The sequence below is a fragment of the Pseudophryne corroboree genome, chromosome 5 (assembly GCF_028390025.1).
Source record: "Pseudophryne corroboree isolate aPseCor3 chromosome 5, aPseCor3.hap2, whole genome shotgun sequence".
Taxonomy (NCBI): domain Eukaryota; kingdom Metazoa; phylum Chordata; class Amphibia; order Anura; family Myobatrachidae; genus Pseudophryne; species Pseudophryne corroboree.
The window spans coordinates 363,424,343-363,448,773 of record NC_086448.1 but is presented as its reverse complement, the minus strand read 5'-3'; the positions used below and the strand labels follow the sequence as shown (position 1 = coordinate 363,448,773).

At 45.2% G+C, this 24,431-nt stretch overlaps 1 protein-coding gene across 1 annotated transcript in view; it reads left to right on the top strand.

The window, feature by feature from the left end:
- Positions 1-12,131, top strand: part of SLC6A19 (solute carrier family 6 member 19) — a 572,970-nt gene extending 560,839 nt beyond the window's left edge. Inside the window, exon 12 of the mRNA XM_063922661.1 lies at positions 11,094-12,131. Within this exon, the coding sequence (XP_063778731.1) occupies positions 11,094-11,303 (210 nt within the window). The 3' untranslated portion in view covers positions 11,304-12,131. The remainder of the gene's footprint in view (positions 1-11,093) is intronic.
- The last annotated feature ends 12,300 nt before the right edge of the window (positions 12,132-24,431 follow it).

Genomic DNA, 24,431 nt, shown 5'->3' with positions numbered 1-24,431 from the left:
CCTGTACTATTTTCGGTAGGAGCTCTTCATTCCGAAAAAATTGAATTTTTCCTTACCCATTGCCCAGCAGTTCCAGTGGTTCTGGGTCACCCTTGGCTGGCCTTTCATAATCCCATCATTGATTGGCAGTCGGGGGAGATCTCACAGTGGGGTACCATCTGTAATAAGGAATGTATTACGCTTCCCATCAGAATAGCTGCTGTCATTCCCGCACCCATTCCTGTGGAATATAAGGATTTTGTTGATGTATTTTCCAAGGGCAATGCGGACATTCTGCCTCCCCATCGGCCTTATGATTGTGCTATTGAGCTAATTCCTGGTGCCACTTTGCCTAAGGGAAGGTTATATGCATTGTCCGGACCAGAAACTGTGGCCATGAATGAATATGTTAAAGAAAGCCTAGGGAAAGGATTTATCAGGCCGTCTAAATCCCCTTTAAGTGCAGGCTTCTTCTTTGTGGAGAAGAAGGATGGATCACTCAGACCTTGCATTGACTTTAGAGCCTTGAATAAAATCTCAGTAAAAAATACTTACCCTTTGCCGCTGATTTCTGTCCTCTTTGATCAGCTACGTTCGGCTGTGATTTTTTCTAAGATTGACCTGAGAGGAGCATATAACCTCATCCGAATCAAGTCAGGGGATGAGTGGAAAACGGCATTCAGTACTCAGTCGGGTCACTATGAGTATCTGGTTATGCCATTCGGCCTGTCTAACGCTCCGGCAGTTTTCCAGGATCTCATTAACGATGTGCTCCGTGATTTTCTTGGAAGATTCGTAGTTGTCTATTTAGACGATATCTTGATATATTCTGACTCTATTGAACAACACGTTACCCAGGTGCGTCAGGTTCTAAAAAAATTACGTGAAAATCACCTATATGCCAAGCTGGAGAAGTGTGAATTTCATGTCACGGAGGTATCCTTTTTAGGGTACATTATTTCCCCTCGGGGATTCTGTATGGAACCGAAGAAGCTCCAAGCCATCCTTAGTTGGGCGCAACCCACCAACTTAAAAGCAATTCAGCGCTTTTTAGGGTTTGCGAATTATTATAGAAGATTTATTCACTCTTTCTCCGACCTAGTTGCTCCCATTGTGGCACTGACTAAGAAGGGAGCGGATCCAACCAACTGGTCACGTGAAGCTGAGTTATCTTTTCAGGCCTTGAAACAAGCCTTTGTCTCAGCCCCGGTCCTCAGACATCCCAACCCAGAATTGCCTTTCATTGTTGAGGTTGATGCCTCGGAGGTTGGAGTAGGGGCTATCCTATCTCAGAAGGATCCGGATTCTCTAGAATTACATCCTTGTGCCTTTATGTCCAGGAAATTCTCATCTGCTGAATCCAACTACGATGTTGGTAACCGGGAATTACTGGCTATTAAATGGGCTTTCGTGGAGTGGAGGCATTGGCTTGAGGGAGCAACACATACCATTTCAGTTTTGACTGATCACAAAAATCTTCAGTACATTGAATCAGCTAGACGGCTGAATGCCCGGCAAGCTCGTTGGGCTTTATTTTTTACTCGTTTCAAGTTTATTATCACCTTCAGGCCAGGTTCCAAGAATGCCAAGGCGGATGCCCTGTCACGCAGTTTTCTTCCAGTTCATGATAACAGTCCTGTTACTCCCATACTTCCGTCTTCAGTCATTCGGGCAGGCCTCACACAAGATTTATTTACCCAGTTAAAGCAGCTTCAACATCAAGCTCCTGGAAATACTCCTGCTGGTCGTCTTTATGTCCCTGAGTTTTTGAGAGCAACTGTTTTGACGGAGTTTCATGATAGCAAAGTTGCCGGGCATCCGGGGATCGCTAAGACTTTGGAATTAGTCTCCCGCTCAGTATGGTGGCCTGGTCTTTCCAAAGACATTAAGGAGTTTGTTTTTTCGTGTCAGGTCTGTGCACAGCATAAAGTTCCCCGTTCCTTGCCTATCGGTCAACTTATGCCCTTGAATGTTCCTCTCAGGCCATGGTCTCATATTTCCATGGATTTTGTGGTGGACCTCCCTCTGTCAGCCGGATGCCGAGTCATATGGGTGGTAGTTGACCGTTTTAGCAAGATGGCCCATTTCATTGCTCTTCCCGATTGCCATCTGCCCAGGGATTGGCAGTTTTGTTCCTCCGCCATGTTTTCAGACTCCATGGGTTACCCACTGATATTGTTTCTGATCGGGGTCCACAATTCATTGCACAATTTTGGAAGTCTTTTTGTGCCTCTTTAAAGATGAAATTGTCTTTAACGTCTGGCTACCATCCCCAATCCAACGGGCAGACTGAGCGAGTTAATCAATCATTAAAACAATATTTGCGTTTGTACTCGGCCAAACTCCAAAATGACTGGTCCGAGTTTCTTCCGTTGGCGGAGTTTGCTTACAACAATGCCTGTCATTCCTCCACCAATGTGTCTCCATTTTTTACAGTTTTTGGTTTTCACCCCAGAGCTAATTCCTTTTTTCAACATTCCTCTGTCTCCTCACTGACCTTGACCGCTCATCTCAGACTCATTTGGAGAAAAGTGCACCTTGCTCTGAGAAAAGCGGCATTTCGGGAGAAAAAATTTTCTGACAGGCTCCGGCGGCCGTGCACTTTTAAAGTTGGAGATAGGGTGTGGTTGTCGACTCGCAACATTAGACTTCGACAAACCTCAGCCAGATTGGGCCCTAAATTTATTGGACCATTTCATATTATAAAAAAAATCAATCCAGTTGCTTTCCGGTTACGTTTACCAAGAACTCTCCGGATCGGAAATACTTTCCATTGCTCCCTGTTGAAACCATACGTTTCTTCCAGTAGATTTCCTCGGAAGATCTCTCAGGGGAAATCACCAATAGATGTACAGGGTCAGTAGGAGTTCTTGGTGGAGAAGGTTCTCGATTCCAAGTTGTCCCAGGGTCGGCTTTATTTTTTGGTACATTGGAGAGGTTATGGTCCAGAAGAAAGGTCTTGGGTCCTGGATGAGGATCTCCATGCCCCGAGGCTCAAAAAGGCATTTTTTCGAGAATTTCCTCAGAAACCTGGCCTTAGGGGTTCCTTGACCCCTCCTCAAGGGGGGGGGTACTGTTAGGCGCCGAGGGTCCGCCCGTCAGTGCGGCCCGGCGCCTAGCAACTAGGGATGCCGCATGCGGACAGCCGCCGGCTCCCTAGCAACGTTAGACGCCGGGCGCACGGAGCCGCTCAGACCCTAGCAACGGGGACGCCACTGACGGACCGCGTTCCCCGTTGCTGGGTCTAGATTAATCACCTCATTGGTATCCTGGCCGTGCAGCATGCAGCTGCACGGCATGATTGTTAATTACCCTGTCTGGCTCCTGATTGGAGAGCTCCCAGTTAAAAGCACTCTCTGGACTTCTCACAGACGCCGGTAATAGCTTCCTGTTTGCTGTGTCTGTTGCAGAGAGTTTTCCAGTCCTGTCTATCCGGTCGTTCTTGTCCTCAGTGGTCCAATACTCGGAAGTTGTCATCTTTTCCTGGAGTCCTGACCGAGCACCTTTAACATCCTGTGGTGTTCGTGAGTCGCGGCGTAGCCGTGTGTTGCGGCTTGACCGCTTACTATTTATTATTTGGTTATATTGTGTTTCGGAGCTTTTGCGGAGGATTCCGCTCCCACAAATCCACTCTGGTATCCAGCGGTGCTGGATAGGAGTAACGGATTCGTGGATTTTTGGTTGTCCTTTTCCCTGGCGGTTTGTCCGCACATACTTCTGGTTTAAGTTAGTTAGCTTGTAGCCCCTGGCCTGGTTGCTTAGTCAGAGGGCCCCTTGTTATCACCCTGTCTCGGATTTCCCTTTGTCTCCCATTAAGACCTGAGGGGGCATCGGAGTTGGGCAGACATAATCCGCCCTTCAAACGCGGCTGCCATGGGCTCAAGCAACCATAGTCTCGCAGGGGATTTCTGATAACACGGGCGAGACAACGGAGTTAGGGCGCCAGGGGTTACTAGGCTATCCTGCTCCCGTAACCAGCATTCCATTCCAGTACTCTGACCTCCGTCATAAGATCACCTCTGGTCAGACGTACTGGTATCATAACAAACTGCTTCCTTGGAAGCAGCAGTGATAGCTTTGTATGATAATTCAGCAGGAGGTTTTTATTACAACTAAACGCCTCCTGCTGCAGTAATGATCCGACCCGCAACCTGGATCACTAACTCACCATCAGGGTGACTTGTAGCACCCATGGGGACTCACAAGCCGCCCATCGCAGAGGACAGAAAATTTCCGTGCAACCAAAAAGATCACCGGTCTCTTCCCTCTCTCTAAACGGTGGCAACATGCCTTCATTTTAACAAATTGAGGCTGTCTGCACCCACTCCCCGCCTTCCAAGCAGCAGCAGACTGTCATTCAATGATAGTCTGCTGTCGTACTGCGTGACACACTTCTTGTTGTTGCATGAGTTGAACAGGTCTTGTGCATACACAAAGTACCGATAAGCAGCACTTTGCACATCAGGAAGCAACTCCAGCCACATCTGAATAACCCCCCATATTTTATAAAATACACTTAGTTAAAAAACATGGAACTATGGCTTGCTCTGTGCTGAGAGATGGGCCCTTCCACCACTCAACACACACCTTGATGCCACAGTGGGAGAATACATAGTTATGATGTGATCTCTCACTTAACAGCTGAAGTGTGGGAAGATGTTTTGCCATAGGTAGCATATATGTACCAACGGGGCCATTTCTAGGGACGGGCGACCTGTGCAATCTCACAGAGCATCTGCTGCCACAGCCACTGTCTGTTTCAGACAGATTTCCATGCAGTCTGGCCGTCCGCATTGAATATTGGGATGCTAGGTAAGGTTGTGGACATTTTGGGAGGGACATTTACTTGACGCTTCATGTAGAAAGGAGGCAGCAAACACAGGACAGCATAAGACAGTGCTGGGACCATGGCAGCAGCATCCTGAAACCCCTGACAACGAGCAGGTAATGTGACATAATTGTAAAGGGCAATACTATGTGAGGCATAATATGGTGTCAGGGGCATAACTGAGTAGGGCATAATATGGTGTCAGTGGCATTACTGTGTAGGGCATAATTTGTGCAAGAGGCATTACTGTGTGTGGCAAAATGTGGTTTAAGGGGCACTATTGTGTTGATGTAAGGTAGTCTTTTCCTGAAAGGTCATGCCCATTATCACAAAGCCATGCCCCCTACAATGAGGCCACATTCCTTTTTTGGTTGCAAATATATTGTTTTTACAATGCCAGTGGGAGCCAAACTGTCTAGAAACAGCCCTGTGTACCAATGAAAGCAAGAGACTAAATACAAAAGACATATGTTTTTAATCAGAATACCAACCAATTTTCTCTAACGTCCTAGTGGATGCTGGGAACTCCGTAAGGACCATGGGGAATAGCGGGCTCCGAAGGAGGCTGGGCACTCTAGAAAGATCTTAGACTACCTGGTGTGCACTGGCTCCTCCCACTATGACCCTCCTCCAAGCCTCAGTTAGATTTCGTGCCCGGCCGAGGTTGGATGCACACTAGGGGCTCTCCTGAGCTCTTAGAAAGTTATAGTCTTAGAATTTGTTTTTTTTTCAGTGAGACCTGCTGGCAACAGGCTCACTGCAGCGAGGGACTAAGGGGAGAAGAAGCGAACTCGCCTGCTTGCAGCCGGATTGGGCTTCTTAGGCTACTGGACACCATTCGCTCCAGAGGGATCGACCGCAGGCCCAGCCTTGATGTTCGGTCCCGGAGCCGCGCCGCCGTCCCCCTTACAGAGCAAGAAGCAGGAAGATGGTCCGGAAAATCGGCGGCATGAAGACGTCCTGTCTTCACCAAGGTAGCGCACAGCACTGCAGCTGTGCGCCATTGCTCCTCATACACACTTCACACTCCGGTCACTGAGGGTGCAGAGCGCTGGGGGGGGGCGCTCTGAGGCAGCAATAAAAACACCTTGGCTGGCTAAAATACCTCAATATATAGCCCCTGTGGCTATATATGAGGTAAATACCCCTGCCAGAATCCCAAAATAAGCGGGAGAATAGGCCGCGAAAAAGGGGCGGAGCCTATCTCCTCAGCACACTGGCGCCATTTTTCCCTCACAGCTCGGCTGGAAGGAAGCTCCCTGGCTCTTCCCTGCATTTCTACAATACAGTAAGAGGGAAAAAGAGAGGGGGGGCACTAAATTGGCATTGTATACAGTATAAGCAGCTATTAGGGACATAACTCAGTTAGTCCCTGTATATATATAGCGCTCTGGTGTGTGCTGGCATACTCTTACTCTGTCCCCCCAAAGGGCTTTTGTGGGTCCTGTCCTCTATTTGAGCATTCCCTGTGTGTGTGGAGTGTGTCGGTACGGCTGTGTCGACATGTTTGAGGAGGATAATGATGTGGAGGAGGAGCAGATGCCTTTAGCAGAGATGTCACCCCCTGCGGGGCAGACACCTGAGTGGATGGTATTATGGCAAGAAATGAGTGCACGTATAGACTCCTTACATAAAAAATTTGACGACATGCCGACTGTGGGACAGCCGAGTCTTCAGCTCGTGCCGGTCCAAGGGTCTCAAAAGTCATCAGGGGCTCTAAAACGCCCGTTATCTCAGGTGGCACAAGTAGATGTCGACACGGATACTGACGCCAGTGTCGACGACGATGAGTCAAATTTAATGCCCGTTAAGGCCATTCGCTGCATGATTGAGGCAATGAAAGAGGTGTTAAATATTTCTGATTTACATCCAGGTACCACAAAAAAGGGTATTATGTTTGGGGAGAAAAAACTACCTGTAGTTTTTCCCCCGTCAGATGAATTAAATGAAGTGTGTGAAGAAGCGTGGGCTTCCCCTGATAAGAAATTGGTGATTCCTAAGAAATTACTAATGGCGTTCCCTTTCCCGCCAGAGGATAGGTTACGTTGGGAAACACCCCCGAGGGTGGATAAAGCGCTCACACGTTTGTCAAAAAAGGTGGCACTACCGTCCCAGGATACGGCCGCCCTTAAGGAACCTGCTGATAGAAGGCAGGAGGCGATCCTGAAGTCTGTATATACACACTCAGGCATTATACTCAGACCAGCAATTGCGTCAGCTTGGATGTGCAGTGCTGCCGCTGCATGGTCAGATAACCTGTCAGAAAATATTGACACACTAGACAGAGACACGATCCTGTTAACAATTGACCATATAAAAGACTCAGTCTTATACATGAGAGATGCACAGAGGGAAATCTGCCGGCTGGCATCTAAAGTAAGTGCACTATCTATCTCTGCTAGGAGATGCTTATGGACTCGCCAGTGGACTGGAGATGCAGATTCCAAAAGGCACATGGAAGTTTTGCCTTATAAAGGGGAGGAATTATTTGGGGATGGTCTCTCCGACCTAGTTTCCACAGCAACGTCTGGGAAGTCAGCATTTTTACCCCATGTCCCCTCGCAGCCTAAGAAGGCGCCATTTTATCAGGTTCAGTCCTTTCGATCCCAGAAAAATAAGCGGGGAAAAGGAGGGTCTTTTCTGTCAAGAGGCAGAGGCAGGGGAAAAAGGCTGCAGCAAACAGCAGGTTCCCAGGAACAAAAGTCCTCCCCCGCTTCCTCTTCCAAGTCCGCCGCATGACGGTGGGGCTTCACAAGCGGAGCCGGGTACGGTGGGGGCCCGCCTCAGGAATTTCAGCGATCAGTGGGTTCGCTCACAGGTGGATCCCTGGATCCTTCAAATAGTATCTCAAGGATACAGGCTGGAATTCGAGGCGATTCCACCCCGCCGTTTCCTAAAATCCGCCTTGCCGATTGCTCCCTCAGACAGGGAGGCAGTGCTAGCGGCAATTCACAAGCTGTATTCCCAGCAGGTGATAATCAAGGTACCCCTACTCCAACAAGGCCGGGGTTACTATTCCACACTATTTGTGGTACCGAAACCGGACGGTTCGGTGAGACCCATTCTAAATTTGAAGTCCTTGAACACATACATAAAAAAATTCAAGTTCAAGATGGAATCGCTCAGGGCGGTTATTGCAAGCCTGGACGAGGGGGATTACATGGTATCCCTGGACATCAAGGATGCTTACCTACATGTCCCCATTTACAATTCTCACCAGGAGTACCTCAGATTTGTGGTACAGGATTGCCATTACCAATTCCAGATGCTGCCGTTTGGACTCTCCACGGCACCGAGGGTATTTACCAAGGTTATGGCGGAAATGATGATACTCCTTCGAAAAAAGGGAGTTTTAATTATCCCATACTTGGACGATCTCCTAATAAAGGCACGATCCAAGGAACAGTTGTTAGTGGGAGTAGCACTATCTCAGGAAGTGCTGAGCCAGCACGGTTGGATTCTGAATATCCCAAAGTCACAGCTGGTCCCCACGACACGTCTAATGTTCCTGGGAATGATTCTGGACACGGCCCAGAAAAAAGTGTTTCTCCCGGAGGAGAAAGCCAGGGAGTTGTCTTCTCTAGTCAGAGACCTCCTAAAACCAAAACAGGTATCGGTGCATCACTGCACGCGAGTCCTGGGAAAGATGGTAGCTTCCTACGAAGCAATTCCATTCGGCAGGTTCCATGCCAGAATCTTTCAGTGGAACCTGTTGGACAAGTGGTCCGGATTGCATCTTCAGATGCATCGTTTAATAACCCTGTCTCCACGAACCAGGGTGTCTCTTCTGTGGTGGCTGAACAGTGCTCATCTTCTGGAGGGCCGCAGATTCGGCATACAGGACTGGGTCCTGGTGACCACGGATGCCAGCCTGCGAGGCTGGGGGGCAGTCACAAAGGGAAGAAATTTCCAGGGACTATGGTCAAGTCAGGAGACTGCCCTTCACATAAATATTCTGGAACTAAGGGCCATTTACAATGCCCTAAGTCAAGCAAAATCCCTGCTCCTACACCAGCCGGTGCTGATCCAGTCAGACAACATCACGGCAGTCGCCCATGTGAATCGACAGGGCGGCACAAGAAGCAGGACGGCGATGGCAGAAGCCACAAAAATTCTCCGATGGGCGGAGAATCATATACTAGCACTGTCAGCAGTGTTCATCCCGGGAGTGGACAACTGGGAAGCAGACTTTCTCAGCAGGCACGACCTCCTCCCGGGAGAGTGGGGACTTCATCCAGAAGTCTTCCAAATGATTGTAAATCAATGGGGTCGTCCACAGGTGGACATGATGGCGTCCCGCATAAACAAAAAACTAGAGAAGTATTGCGCCAGGTCAAGAGACCCTCAGGCGATAGCGGTGGACGCCCTAGTGACACCGTGGGTGTACCGGTCAGTGTATGTGTTCCCTCCTCTACCTCTCATACCAAAGGTACTGAGAATAATAAGAAAGCGAGGAGTAAACACAATTCTCGTGGTTCCGGATTGGCCAAGAAGAGCGTGGTACCCGGAACTTCAAGAGATGATCTCAGAGGACCCTTGGTCCCTGCCGCTCAGACAGGACCTGCTACAGCAGGGCCCCTGTCTGTTCCAAGACTTACCGCGGCTGCGTTTGACGGTATGGCGGTTGAACGCCGGATCCTGAAGGAAAAGGGCATTCCGGAGGAAGTCATTCCTACGCTTATTAAAGCCAGGAAAGATGTTACGGCAAAACATTATCACCGCATATGGCGGAAATATGTTGCATGGTGCGAGGCCAAAAAGGCCCCAACAGAGGAATTTCAACTTGGTCGATTTCTGCATTTCCTGCAAGCAGGAGTGAATATGGGCCTAAAACTAGGCTCCATTAAAGTACAGATCTCGGATCTGTCGATTTTCTTTCAAAAGGAACTAGCTTCAGTACCTGAAGTTCAGACATTTGTGAAAGGAGTGCTGCATATTCAGCCCCCATTTGTGCCTCCTGTGGCACCGTGGGATCTCAACGTGATGTTGAATTTCTTGAAATCACATTGGTTTGAGCCACTAAAAACCGTGGATCTGAAATATCTCACGTGGAAAGTGGTCATGTTATTGGCCCTGGCATCAGCCAGGCGAGTGTCAGAATTGGCGGCTTTATCATGTAAAAGCCCTTATCTGATTTTTCATATGGATAGGGCAGAATTGAGGACTCGTCCCCAGTTTCTCCCTAAGGTGGTGTCAGCGTTTCACCTGAACCAGCCTATTGTGGTGCCTGCGGCTACTAAGGATTTGGAGGACTCCAAGTTGCTAGACGTTGTCAGGGTCCTGAAAATATATGTTTCCAGGACGGCTGGAGTCAGAAAATCTGACTCGCTGTTTATCCTATATGCACCCAACAAGCTGGGTGCTCCTGCTTCTAAGCAGACTATTGCTCGTTGGATTTGTAGTACAATTCAGCTTGCACATACTGTGGCAGGCCTGCCACAGCCTAAATCTGTCAATGCCCATTCCACAAGGAAGGTGGGCTCATCTTGGGCGGCTGCCCGAGGGGTCTCGGCTTTACAACTTTGCCGAGCAGCTACTTGGTCAGGGGCAAACACGTTTGCAAAATTCTATAAATTTGATACCCTTGCTGAGGAGGACCTGGAGTTCTCTCATTCGGTGCTGCAGAGTCATCCGCACTCTCCCGCCCGTTTGGGAGCTTTGGTATAATCCCCATGGTCCTTACGGAGTTCCCAGCATCCACTAGGACGTTAGAGAAAATAAGAATTTACTCACCGGTAATTCTGTTTCCCGTAGTCCGTAGTGGATGCTGGGCGCCCATCCCAAGTGCGGTCTATCTGCAATACTTGTACATAGTTATTGTTAACTAAATCGGGTTATTGTTGAGCCATCTGTTGAGAGGCTCTATCGTTTCATACTGTTAACTGGGTTTCATATCACGAGTTGTTCGGTGTGATTGGTGTGGCTGGTATGAGTCTTACCCGGGATTCAAAATCCTTCCTTATTGTGTACGCTCGTCCGGGCACAGTACCTAACTGAGGTTTGGAGGAGGGTCATAGTGGGAGGAGCCAGTGCACACCAGGTAGTCTAAGATCTTTCTAGAGTGCCCAGCCTCCTTCGGAGCCCGCTATTCCCCATGGTCCTTACGGAGTTCCCAGCATCCACTACGGACTACGAGAAACAGAATTACCGGTGAGTAAATTCTTATTATATCACGTTTTTCCTGCATCATTTGTGAGCCCTCCTTAGTTTTTTTTTAAAATGATCAAATGTTTTTATATAGAAATAAATAGACTTGTAACAATCTTGCATGTAAATTTTTTTACAGAGCGAGTTTCCAAAGTCGAAAGAGCAACCTTATCCTGGCTGGGTGTATGCAATCATTGTAATTCTTGCTGGAGTTCCAAGTTTAGTAATACCTGGGTATGCCGTTTACAAACTTATTCGGAACTGCTGTAAAAAGGACGATGATGAGCAAGAAATTATGAACGCTGCATCTATGGTGTCTATTAATGGTGATCCTAAAAGCAAGTTTTAAAGTTTACAAGCCATCATGAAAGACTTTCAATTGACGATATATATAAAAAAACAAAAAAACTATTATATAGGCAAGTTCCTTTATTTTCCAAACTCAGACATGTCATTGGAGCAGAGAAAGGTGAAGAATTGAAGTATCTACAAGAGAGAGAAGAACTCCAGTGGGATTCATAAAAGGATGTAATAATGATTAACCTTGTGTTCACTGAACTATTATTAAATCAGAGTGTCTACTTTGCACATATCAAAGGACTGAAAACGTTTTGTAGTCACATATTACGATTTGCTATGGATAGCAATATATTTTAAGACCCCTAGAAATTTTTGCTAATGTGAAATACTGTACTCTACTGTAACTAGCTCATTAACACATGTACTTTCGCTATTCAATTTAAAGTTACAGTATAAAAATATATACGTTAATAGCTGCAACTGGAGCGCTTAATTCTCTAACGTTTCTGAGTAGTCCTTATAAAAATCTAGAAGTGTCCGAATTAAATGGCTTTCTGGTATTTTACTAACTGAGTCTGTAACTTTGTGCCAGAGCTATTATTTCGGGAAAAAACATACCAGGTTCAAAGAGTTGATGTTTTCTACCCAAAGAACCAATCCTATAGTACTTGCTTTGTAATCTACTCCACCGAGTCTATCCATACATTTTGTTGGCCAGATCTTACAAATTAAGGATTCTTTAAAATTATAATGCTTTATTTGTCTACTCATTGTAAGAAAGAAATCCAAAACATTACCTTCAAAAGCATTATGTACAGTATGTGCTTACCTCTTCAGGGTCATGATTAATAAAGCTGAACTATTTTTATTTCTTGAATTAAGGTAGTCATTGAGGTGTCATAAGTACTGTATTTGCATAAATGTAAAATATGCATAGCTTCTTTTCTGCTTCAATTAGTTATGAGGTAAATTAATGAAGACTTTGATTAATGGCTATTAGTACACTTAACATTATTTCTACAACTGCCTCCCTTACTACCAATATAAGATACAATGGAACAATCATGTACTCACTTTCAAAGGCTTTTCCCACCCTAAACTAAGTTTTTAGTTTTTGGTGAAAGGTAAACTGTAAATAAAAATACATACTAGCGGTTAATTACATGTGTTCCACATATCTCAGGTTTTGATGTATAAAACATTCAAGACAGATAAAAGTGGCAAAGTTACCAACAGCAACAAATCAGCTTCCAGATATTTAGACAGTGCAGACTACTGTACATAATAACAGAAGTTTGTTGGTTGCCGTGGGTAACTTCTGCACTTTATCTCTCTCACGAATGTTTCATATATCTCCCCCATTGTGTCTAATGGTCCCAGGAAATAGATTCTCTATCCTGTTCATACCAACATTAGGGTTCTCAAGGTAACTTCCATGTGAACGCTCTATTTGTGCAAATGAAAGTTTAGTGGAAAAGGGGCACTGACAAACAACTTCTGCCTAACTGGTAGAGATAAACTCCCGCTCAGGAACGCCACATGTGGTACTGTTAAAACAAGGGGGAAAAAACAAGTGAGAAAGCAGCACTGGATGATTAAGTTAAATAATGTCTCAAGGTCACATAAAAATATTTATTAAAAAATAATTGATCATGTGAACCATTAGCAATTCAACATAAACATTTATTTATTAAAAAGATATCAAACATCGGTATTGTGTCCACCTCTGAATCAGGCCCAAAGTGTGGAAACAGTTTGATACAAGGCATAATTTCTGAATGACATGATTTAGATCTAGTTTCCCTGTTCCAGAGTGATAATATCAGGTAATTAAAGATAAGGGAGGTCTTTATTATTTTTACACAAGACACAATAATTGTTGGAGTATTTTATTAATCCCTATAACATGATGAGAATGAATCAGTTCAAATGCAAATAGATATCAAATGCAAACATGGACAGTCTTTTATTTGTACAGTAATGGTGCAATAGAATTACTGTACTGTATATGTGCTAAAAATAGGTACTTATTGGAACTTGTAAAGCCAAACAATATAAAGCATTTTACATTTATGGAAATTAAATTGAACCTGAGGAATAGTTATTGTAATATAATCTGTTTTAGGTTATAAGAAGAAAATGCAATTTTAGGTTGACAAAAACATATAGGTTTGAAAGTCTTAATATAGCAGAGATTTCAGATTTTGCAACACAGTGCAACTAATGAAAAAATATATATTAGAAAAATGTAAAAACATAGCACATACAGTATGTAAATGGATTCCAACAGCACACAGTAAATATTTTAATAAATCCCAGACTCTAAAGCTAGCTACACAGTATGCAGTTATTGGGCCGATTATCCAATAATCGGGGGTTCAGCTTGTTTGATCGTGAAGTGTGTAGGCATGAGTGTTTCAGCGTTTCACAGATAAAACAACAACAAAAAAATCCAGAAACGCTCTGCTTCGATTATCCATTCGGTCAGTATTGACAAAAAATATTGCCCAAAAGTTCCTTGATATTGTGCATTCTAGATAATCTGCTCATTAATTCTACATTTCATTCTGATCACTTCATCCTCCAGCGTGATGTGGCAGAAAAAAAAATAACTTAATGTGTGCTGCTGATATCGGTTCCTTCCACTTGCCGAAAAATGGTGCCCATTGTCCATTCAATCAACAAATGGTATCGTGTGTAGCTGGCTTCATAATATTGGGCTGCAGAGGTAACCTCTTTAGTATTATCCTGCCAGGAGAGTTTATGTCTTTATGTTTTAATTGCAGAGTACTCAACTAGTGTCACCAGTGTAAACTATAGAAAATCATGAAATAAAATTGAGGTCCAAAATTTAAAACTGAGTAAGATTTTTCATACAATCAAAACAAATCAATAAGCCAATTTATTGCTAAAAAGGCAGCTCTACTTTTATTTGATATAATTTATCATTTGTAATAATGTCATAGTATATGTCAAATTGTAAGGCAAAATATAACATAAAAATGTAAATATTTAAATAGCTCAAACGGAATACTACATTTGTCCAAACATCTGTAGCAGAGGCTTGCAATCATTAATCATTTATGTTTGCATTTCCTTTGTAGTGTGTGAAACATTTATCAATCACCTTCACAAGTCAGCAGATAATCAAGCAACTGATAGAAAAAAAAACAATGATTAACATCATCTTGATCCTGTTGTCATTACCTTGGGGTTAGTTGTTATTTGCCAAATAAGTAAAATGCAGCACACTTATGGGCCCTACACACTTTGCGATCCGCCGACGAGCTGCCCGACGGTGGATATGTGTGACCCGGTGACGGAGGGGCAGTGACGGGGGGAGTGAAGTTTCTTCACTCCCCCCATCACCAGGCTCCATAGCAGTTCAGGCAAATATGGACGAGATCGTCCATATTGGCCTGCATGCACAAGCGACGGGGCACCAGCGATGAACGAGCGCGGGGATGCGCATCGTTCATCGCTGGTGCCTCCACATTGAAAGATATGAATGGTATCTTGTTCATTAATGAACGAAATCGATCATATCTTTCAGTATTATCGCCCAGTGTGTAGGGCCCATTAGGGTCTAATTCAGAGTTGATCACAGCAGCAAATTTGTTAGCAGTTGGGCAAAACCATGTGCACTGCAGGGGGGCAGCTATAACATGTGCAGAGAGAGTTAGATTTGGGTGTGGTGTGTTCAAACGGAAATCTAAATTGCAGTGTAACAATAAAGAAGCCAGTATTTACCCTGCACAGATACAAAATAACCCACGCAAATTTCCACCAGCCTGCAGCCTCTGCAGCCCACAGACCGCTGCACCCCGCCACACTGAAACTCCCTGCCCATTGCTGTCAGCCGCGCTACACAGTGACAGACAGCTATCTTCCCTTCCTCAGCGTGCAGACTATAACCTGGTCGGCAGATGATCTGGTGAGACAGGAGGGCAGGGGTTGCCTCTCCCGCCGAGACAAACCAAGCCCTCCTGTGTGCATGAATCTATAAAAGGAGACACCAGGGAGGATCATCACGGTGGCCATCTTTACTGTGGTCCCGTAGCACTGTGCTGTGATCAGCAGTCTCAATAAGTTCAGTGCTTCACCCCCTCATAGGTGTTCACGGCTAAAGCATTGTCACTTGTAAGTAGTTATCCAATGTGTATCAGACAGCACTGTGGGGGCATATAATGTGTATCTGGCACTGGGGACATTTGTGTATCTGGCAGCACTGCTGGGGGCCTATAATGTGTATCTGGCAGCACTGTGGGGGCATATAATGTGTATCTGGCAGCACTGCTGGGGGCATATAATGTGTATCTGGCATTGGGGGCATATCATGTTTATCTGGCAGCACTGCTGGGGGCATATAATGTGTATCTGGCAGCACTGTGGGGACATATAATGTGTATCTGGCAGCACTGTGGGGACATATAATGTCTACCTGGCAGCACTCTGGGGGCATATCATGTGTATCTGGCAGCACTGCTTGGGGCATATCATGTGTATCTGGCAGCACTGCTGGGGGCATATAATGTGTATCTGGCAGCACTGTGGAGGCATATAATGTGCATCTGGCAGCACTGCTTGGGGCATATAATGTGTATCTGGCAGCACTGTAGGGGCATTTGTGTATCTAGCAGCACTGTGGGGGCATATAATGTGTATCTGTCAGCACTGCCGGGGACATATAATGTGTATCTGGCAGCACTGTGGGGGCATATAATGTGTATCTGGCAGCACTGCTGGGGGCATATAATGTGTATCTGGCAGCACTATGGGGGCATTCGTGCATCTGGAAGCACTGCTTGGGGCATATAATGTGTATCTGGCAGCACTATGGGGGCATATAATGTCTATCTGGCAGCACTGCTGGGGGGATATAATGTCTGACACTGGAAGCATTTGTGTATCTGGCAGCACTGCTGGGGGCATTTGTGTATCTGGCAGCACTGCTGGGGGCATTTGTGTATCTGGTCAGCCCCCCACATTTTCAGCTTACCAAATCTGGCCCTCTTTGCAAAAAGTTTGGACACCCCTGCCCTAGTGTGATACTCTTGGATAAGTGAAGTTACCGGTGAGTGTTGTGGGGGTGTCTTGAGGTAAGTATGCAGGTTATTTAGTCATGCCCAGAGAGGTAAAGAGGATGGACAAGAAGAGTTGTTCTATTGATTTTACTTCAGTAAGTGACATAAAATTAATAGCAACAAGTATTTTACAAGAAATCATAACCATAAAACAATAAACAATTTTATTGTTCAGCAACGTGGAGTCCTGCAGTTTCTTTCACAGGAAACATGGATAATGACTAGTTCAGTAGTGCAGATCAATTTCCAACATGCAGATAACTCAGCAATAAGATATTATCGATAATACTACTCCCGATTAAGTATGAGCCAGACTCTACGATAGCAATTTTGTTTAACTAGCTCTTTTGCAATACTAAAAAAAAAGCTTTAATATCTGGTAAAAACAAGTAATTAAACATAGGAATTCACAGAGTATACTCTGAAATGATCAAGTACAGGTTGAGTATCCCATATCCAAATATTCCAAAATACGGAATATTCCGAAATACGGACTTTTTTAAGTGAGACTGAGATAGTGAAACCTTTGTTTTTTGATGGCTCAATGTACACAAACTTTGTTTAATACTCAAAGTTATTAAATATATTGTATGACCTTCAGGCTGTGTGTATAAGGTGTATATGAAACACAAATTAATTGTGTGAATGTACACACACTTTGTTTAATGCACAAAGTTATAAAAAATATTGGCTAAAATTACATTCAGGTTGTGTGTATAAGGTGTATATATGACATAAATGCATTCTGTGCTTAGATTTAGGTCCCATCATCATAATATCTCATTATGGTATGCAATTATTCCAAAATACGGAAAAATCCGATATACAAAATTCCTCTGGTCCCGAGCATTTTGGATAAGGGATACTCAACCTGTACAAAAATTCAGTTCAGCTGAGTGGTACGGTGCTGCACTTAGATATAAAGATCTCCCTATTTCCTCTGATGAAAAGTGAAGTTGTGGCCTCTAAAGTATATACGTTATCTAACACTCAATCCTGAACGTATGATGTGGCTGCTGCAATATTAAAGCACTTGACAGTCCTTCTGCCAATAATAAATATGGTCTGCTACAACCTTTTAAGCAGTGTGTCTAGTTGTCAAACTCGTTCTCCACTGTAGGTCAACACTAAGTTTAGGCAACAATCTCTTCCCCTCTGCGAGCCGGGCTGTCACTTAACAGACAAGAGGAAGGCTTCAGAGCATACTCTGGCAGCGTCATTATGAGGGGTGGGTTGAGATGGTGACTCTGTCTCTGCCTCCAGGCCTCTAAATGATTTGCCTCACCTCCGCTGCACCTCCTTCCCTGTCGAGCTTAATGGGGAGGTTGGCTCTTGTGTCTCTGTGCCTCCCAGGCCACGCCTCTAGGTCTCCAACTCCTCAATGCCAGAGATGCTAGGAAACTCCGCCCACTACTGTCACTCACATAGGGGTTACGCCTCTGGCCAGGCTTGATGAAGAATGGCGTCGCCTGTATCCGTCTTCTGAGGAGTACCAGGTCCAGCTCAACTCCGCTCCGCATGTACACACAGGGAACCAGAGGTAGCCATTTTGGGCTCCAACACACGACAACCGGAACTCGCCATCCCAGACTGTACTCCAGCCACGCTGTGTCTGGCCCCGGACCGTTGTCCCCCGCTTCCTGCGCAATCAATCGGGCTACTTTCTTCAGTCTCCCGCAAGCAGTCAGTTAATCCTTAGCTCACATGCCGATGACACCTCATGCTGTAGAGGCCCCATCCTGGAGCACTGGCCCCCTTGTCTACAAGTTTCCTAAAACAGTCCCCTGCTCTGTCCGCATTCAATGGGATGTTTCACCTCCCCTCTATGAGGGGAACATCCAGTCCTCCTAACTCTCCTCTGTGAGGAGTAAACACTGGCCCTCATTCCGAGTTGTTCGCTCGTTGCCGATTTTCTCTATATTGCGATTAGTCGCTTACTGCGCATGCGCAATGTTCGCAGAGCGCATGCGCTTAGTTATTTTACTCAAAAGTTAGGTATTTTACTCACGGCATTACAAGGATTTTTCTTCGTTCTGGTGATTGGAGTGTGATTGACAGGAAGTGGGTGTTTCTGGGCGGAAACTGGCCGTTTTATGGGTGTGTGTGAAAAAACGCTGCCGTTTCTGGGAAAAACGCAGTAGTGGCTGGAGAAACGGGGGAGTGTCTGGGCGAACGCTGGGTGTGTTTGTGACGTCAAACCAGGAACGAAACTGACTGAACTGATCACAGTGGCAGAGTAAGTGTCGAGCTACTCAGAAACTGCTAAGAAATTTCTATTCGCAATTTTGAGAATCTTTCGTTCACAATTTTGCTAAGCTAAGATTCACTCCCAGAGGGCGGCGGCTTAGCATGTGCAATGCTGCTAAAAGCAGCTAGCGAGCGAACAACTCGGAATGAGGGCCATTGTGCATAGTAATAAATTTTGCTTCAGCCTAATTTATTTATATTAACTTTATAACTGCATTACACTGTTTTATTACTACAGTGGGTGTTATACTAGCCCCAGGGGATCGTCGGGGGTGGAGATCCAGTTTATTTGGAGGTCCCAACTTTCCAAGGAATCCCAAGGCTGTGGTGACTAGTTGGGCTGGATGAATGCTTTGGCCGGGGGACCTCGTCAAGTGTGTCCCCTGGATGTGACATTACACCCCAGTAGTAAGGGTCCGATGCTGGTCCTGGAAATACGGGGGAACCCGACACATTTTTCCCCATATTTCAAAGGCAAGGACCAGCTCAAGAGCCCAATGCTGGTTCACTGAAATACGGGGGACATCCGCACCATTTTTAGTCAATATATCCTTTACTATGACGGCTCACACAGCTCTGTGCTGCATATGCTTTTGGGGGGGACTCCACACAATTTTTTTTACTAAAATTAACCCTTTAAAAAACACAAAAGCCTGCATGTATCTATCTCACTGATCCATGGAGGCTTTGCTGCAACCACGCTGCTTTATTGCAAAATGATTCCTTTCACCATCAGACGATACAACTCAGCCCAACATGATTGTTAGTAAATTTGCGATTTGCACTGCAAAATACTCTGCGATATGGGACAGTCATGGATCACAGTCCAACACGGTTCTTATTAAATTTCTGTCCAAAGTTGGTGGGAAGTTGCAGGTAGAGTTCACTAGCTAGCTGTGAATGGGGTGTAAAAGATGGATGGGGGGAATGGGTGATTCCTGTAGCTGAATTTAAAGACATTTTTGTATTTATTGCAGTAATTACTGAAGACTGAGGACGGGATGTACTCAGCTAAGAAAAGTGATAATTTTACTGTGATAAAGTACCAGCCAATCAGCTCCTAACTGCCATGTCACAGGCTGGGTATGAGAAATGACAGGAGGTGATTGGCTGGTACTTTATCACGGTGAAATTCTCACTTTTCAAGGCTTAGTACATCCCGCCCAGTAGGTGGCCTGCTGCAACATGAACTTGTAGGGTGTATACAGTATTACTAAAGTGCAGGTTTTAAGAAGTGGAGATGTTGCCCATAGCAATCAATCAGATTGTACTTAACCATTTGCCTGGCATAGTCGCATGCGACCACATCAGCCAGTGCTTTATCTGACCTGGTCGCACAGGATGCGACCAGTCAGATAGACAGTGTGTGCGCTGCAGGGAACAGAAACTTCCTGCTGCTGCAGTCTCTGACCCTCTGCCCCCCCCAGCAACCTTCCCCAGTTTTTGCCATGGTACTAATCACTGGAGATCGGTCACCATGTCAGGATCCCCCCCCATCCCCTTCAGCAGCTGTAGACAATAACAGCTGCTAGTAAAGTGTAAATTAACCCCCCCCCCCCAAGCCCCTCCCCTGTGTAACTGGTGGCTGTCCCGGCTATAAAATGATAGTCTTGATGGTCATGATGTTTCCATGGATCGCAATGTTCCGATGGTGCTGTCTGATGTTCTGACGTTTGAAAAACCTAATTTTTTTGCAAATATAAAAAAATACATGTTCTTCACCTAGTTTACTCATAACAAAAAAAATGACAATTTCTGAGCGGTTTTTGGGGAAAAAATGTTAGTTAAGTGGTTATTATTTATCTTGCACCTTCTAAAAGGTAGTAGCTAGAATCTAATTGGCATCTCCACTTCTGAAAACCCGCACTTTAATATACCCCTAAGTATCATCATGAGAGTGTACTGTATTTGGTAAAGCAAATTTGCAGCAGCATGTGCAGTGTGTGGGTAGGAAACTGGGAGTGTGAGTGCTTAGGGATTTTACTGGTATAATGGTACGCCTTGTGTGTTTTTAAATTAGGTCATTTTTATTGAAGTTTCAACAAATATTTTTACAACAAAACTGCAAAATCCACTTATAAAGCTAAATAGTACCAACATTGAGAATCACTATAGCACACGGATAATCAGGTACTGAGCGTATGCATAGTTATAGACTGTTGTGCAGGGCTGAAAAGGCTAATCAACGGACACCCTAAAAGGTGTTAAGGACCTCATACACTAGAATGATACGTCTGAGGCTGAAGTCGGAGGCGATTTCCCTTGAACTCTCCCGGGAGTGGTTCCATATGATTCCATACGATTTGGTACGTGTGTAACTTTTTTTGCATACGATATATCGCCAGTGAAATGTCACGCAGCAAAATATCGCAGGTGATTTATCGCAATGCATTCACATGTACCATAAGATATATCTGATGGGCTGGATTAGGGTGCAAGGGGGGCTGGCCCAAAGGCATATTATAACTAGCAGAAGCCATTAGCCCTGTGGACACTGCAGCTATACAATATGTGAATGGCTGGATTGTTGCTAGGGGGGTGGGCCAAATAGGCATATAAATAACAGCAGCCATTTTAGCTATGTGCACACTGCTGCTCTGTGATTAGTGAGGCTGCTTTATACCTTCTGAGCATTCCACATTGCTAGTGTGCTTTTGTCACAACTGAGGGCTGAGGCTGACCTGGGGAAGCCTCAGATGTAGAGGCTGGCGTGTAGGTGAACCGGGGCGGTAGTATTGGGTTCCTAGACATACAGGAGATCTAGCACCATTTGCCCGAAGGCGTGACCACGACAACGAAGTTGTAAAAAGTACAGTCAGTTTTATTGAACACACAACTTTAGACACCTTGGATATACAATACTTCACAGTAGATGTGCAGTGACAATTTACAGTACAGTTCCCAGTAGCGCAGAGGTAATTAGTGTAGAATATTACAGAGTCCTTGCCAGAACTGGAGAGGGTAAGTCCGTATGCCACAGCTAACCGCTGAGGAGAGGTATGAACTAGTACTGCCCAGCAGATGGTATACAGGGGCTGGAGTAACACAGATGCACAGGAGAAGATGGTACTTGGTATAACTGCAGAGAGTGCCAGCTGGAACCAGTATGAACGAAAGGTGTGCAGAACTCCCCACTGTGGTTAGAGTCCGATGGTGAGCATCGATGGAAACTGTGGTGAGATGGTAGGAATGGTCACAGATGCGAGCGATATGGGAAAATCGCTGATAACAATGAAATGAACTGAAGAAATTGTAGAGCACCGCTTGCAGAATACCAGCGACTCAGGAGCACTGTGGAAAGCTGGTAGGCTGTGGTAAATGCGCTGTGAAGTATGGAGAGTGATGCTGCAGGAAGGAGAAGTTGAAAAAGATTCTAGGACACCGCTGGAGGCTGGAGGCGAAGCAGGACCAACGCTGTGAGCAGGAAGCCAGTGTCTGATCGTAGCGAGTAACCAGAAGCATTGCTGGAACACTGGAGAAGTCAAGCTGCACCTCAGGATGGAAACAGGTGCGGGTCTCATAGTGGAGCTGAATCACAGGAGCTGGAATACCTGGAGAAACAAGCAGTAGCAGGAGAGACATGTGTACAGGTTAGACAACCAAAGCACTGATGATTATCCAGCCCAGGAGCAGGATATTTATACTAGAGATGAGCGGGTTCGGTTTCTCTGAATCCGAACCCGCACGAACTTCATGTTTTTTTTCACGGGTCCGAGCGACTCGGATCTTCCCGCCTTGCTCGGTTAACCCGAGCGCGCCCGAACGTCATCATGACGCTGTCGGATTCTCGCGAGACTCGGATTCTATATAAGGAGCCGCGCGTCGCCGCAATTTTCACACGTGCATTGAGATTGATAGGGAGAGGACGTGGCTGGCGTCCTCTCCATTTAGATTAGGAGAGAGAGAGAGAGATTGACCTGAGGCTGATACTGTAGAAGAGAGTGCAGAGTTTAGTGACTGACCACAGTGACCACCAGCAGTGCAGTTGTTTTATTTAATATATCCGTTCTCTGCCTGAAAAAAACGGTACACACAGTGACTCAGTCACATACCATATCTGTGTGCACTGCTCAGCCCAGTGTGCTGCATGCCTGCATCATCTATGTATATATTATATATCTGACTGTGCTCAGCTCACACAGCTTATAATTGTGGGGGAGACTGGGGAGCACTGCAGTGCCAGTTATAGGTTATAGCAGGAGCCAGGAGTACAAGACAGTCACATACCATATCTGTGTGCACTGCTCAGCCCAGTGTGCTGCATCATCTATGTATATATTATATATCTGACTGTGCTCAGCTCACACAGCTTATAATTGTGGGGGAGACTGGGGAGCACTGCAGTGCCAGTTATAGGTTATAGCAGGAGCCAGGAGTACATATTATATTAAAATTAAACAGTGCACACTTTTGCTGCAGGAGTGCCACTGCCAGTGTGACTGACCAGTGACCTGACCACACTGACCACCAGTATAGTTAGTAGTATACTATATTGTGATTGCCTGAAAAAGTTAAACACTCGTCGTGTGACTTCACTTGTGTGGTGTTTTTTTTTTTATTCTATAAAAAACTCATTCTGCTGACAGACAGTGTCCAGCAGGTCCGTCATTATATAATATATATACCTGTCCGGCTGCAGTAGTGATATATATATATTTTTTATATCATTATTTATCATCCAGTCGCAGCAGACACAGTACGGTAGTTCACGGCTGTAGCTACCTCTGTGTCGGCACTCGGCAGTCCATTCATAATTGTATACCACCTACCCGTGGTTTTTTTTTCTTTCTTCTTTATACATACATACTACTACATCTCTTTATCAACCAGTCTATATTAGCAGCAGACACAGTACAGTACGGTAGTTCACGGCTGTGGCTACCTCTGTGTCGGCACTCGGCAGTCCGTCCATAATTGTATACCACCTAACCGTGGTTTTTTTTTCTTTCTTCTTTATACATACATACTACGACATCTCTTTATCAACCAGTCTATATTAGCAGCAGACACAGTACAGTACGGTAGTTCACGGCTGTGGCTACCTCTGTGTCGGCACTCGGCAGTCCGTCCATAATTGTATACCACCTAACCGTGGTTTTTTTTTCTTTCTTCTTCATACATACATACTACGACATCTCTTTATCAACCAGTCTATATTAGCAGCAGACACAGTACAGTACGGTAGTTCATGGCTGTGGCTACCTCTGTGTCGGCACTCGGCAGTCCGTCCATAATTGTATACCACCTAACCGTGGTTTTTTTTTCTTTCTTCTTTATACATACATACTACGACATCTCTTTATCAACCAGTCTATATTAGCAGCAGACACAGTACAGTACGGTAGTTCACGGCTGTGGCTACCTCTGTGTCGGCACTCGGCAGTCCGTCCATAATTGTATACCACCTAACCGTGGGTTTTTTTTCTTTCTTCTTCATACATACATACTACGACATCTCTTTATCAACCAGTCTATATTAGCAGCAGACACAGTACAGTACGGTAGTTCACGGCTGTGGCTACCTCTGTGTCGGCACTCGGCAGTCCGTCCATAATTGTATACCACCTACCCGTGGTTTTTTTTTCTTTCTTCTTTATACATACATACTACTACATCTCTTTATCAACCAGTCTATATTAGCAGCAGACACAGTACAGTACGGTAGTTCACGGCTGTGGCAACCTCTGTGTCGGCACTCGGCAGTCCGTCCATAATTGTATACCACCTACCCGTGGTTTTTTTTTCTTTCTTCTTCATACATACATACTACGACATCTCTTTATCAACCAGTCTATGTTAGCAGCAGACACAGTACAGTACGGTAGTTCACGGCTGTGGCTACCTCT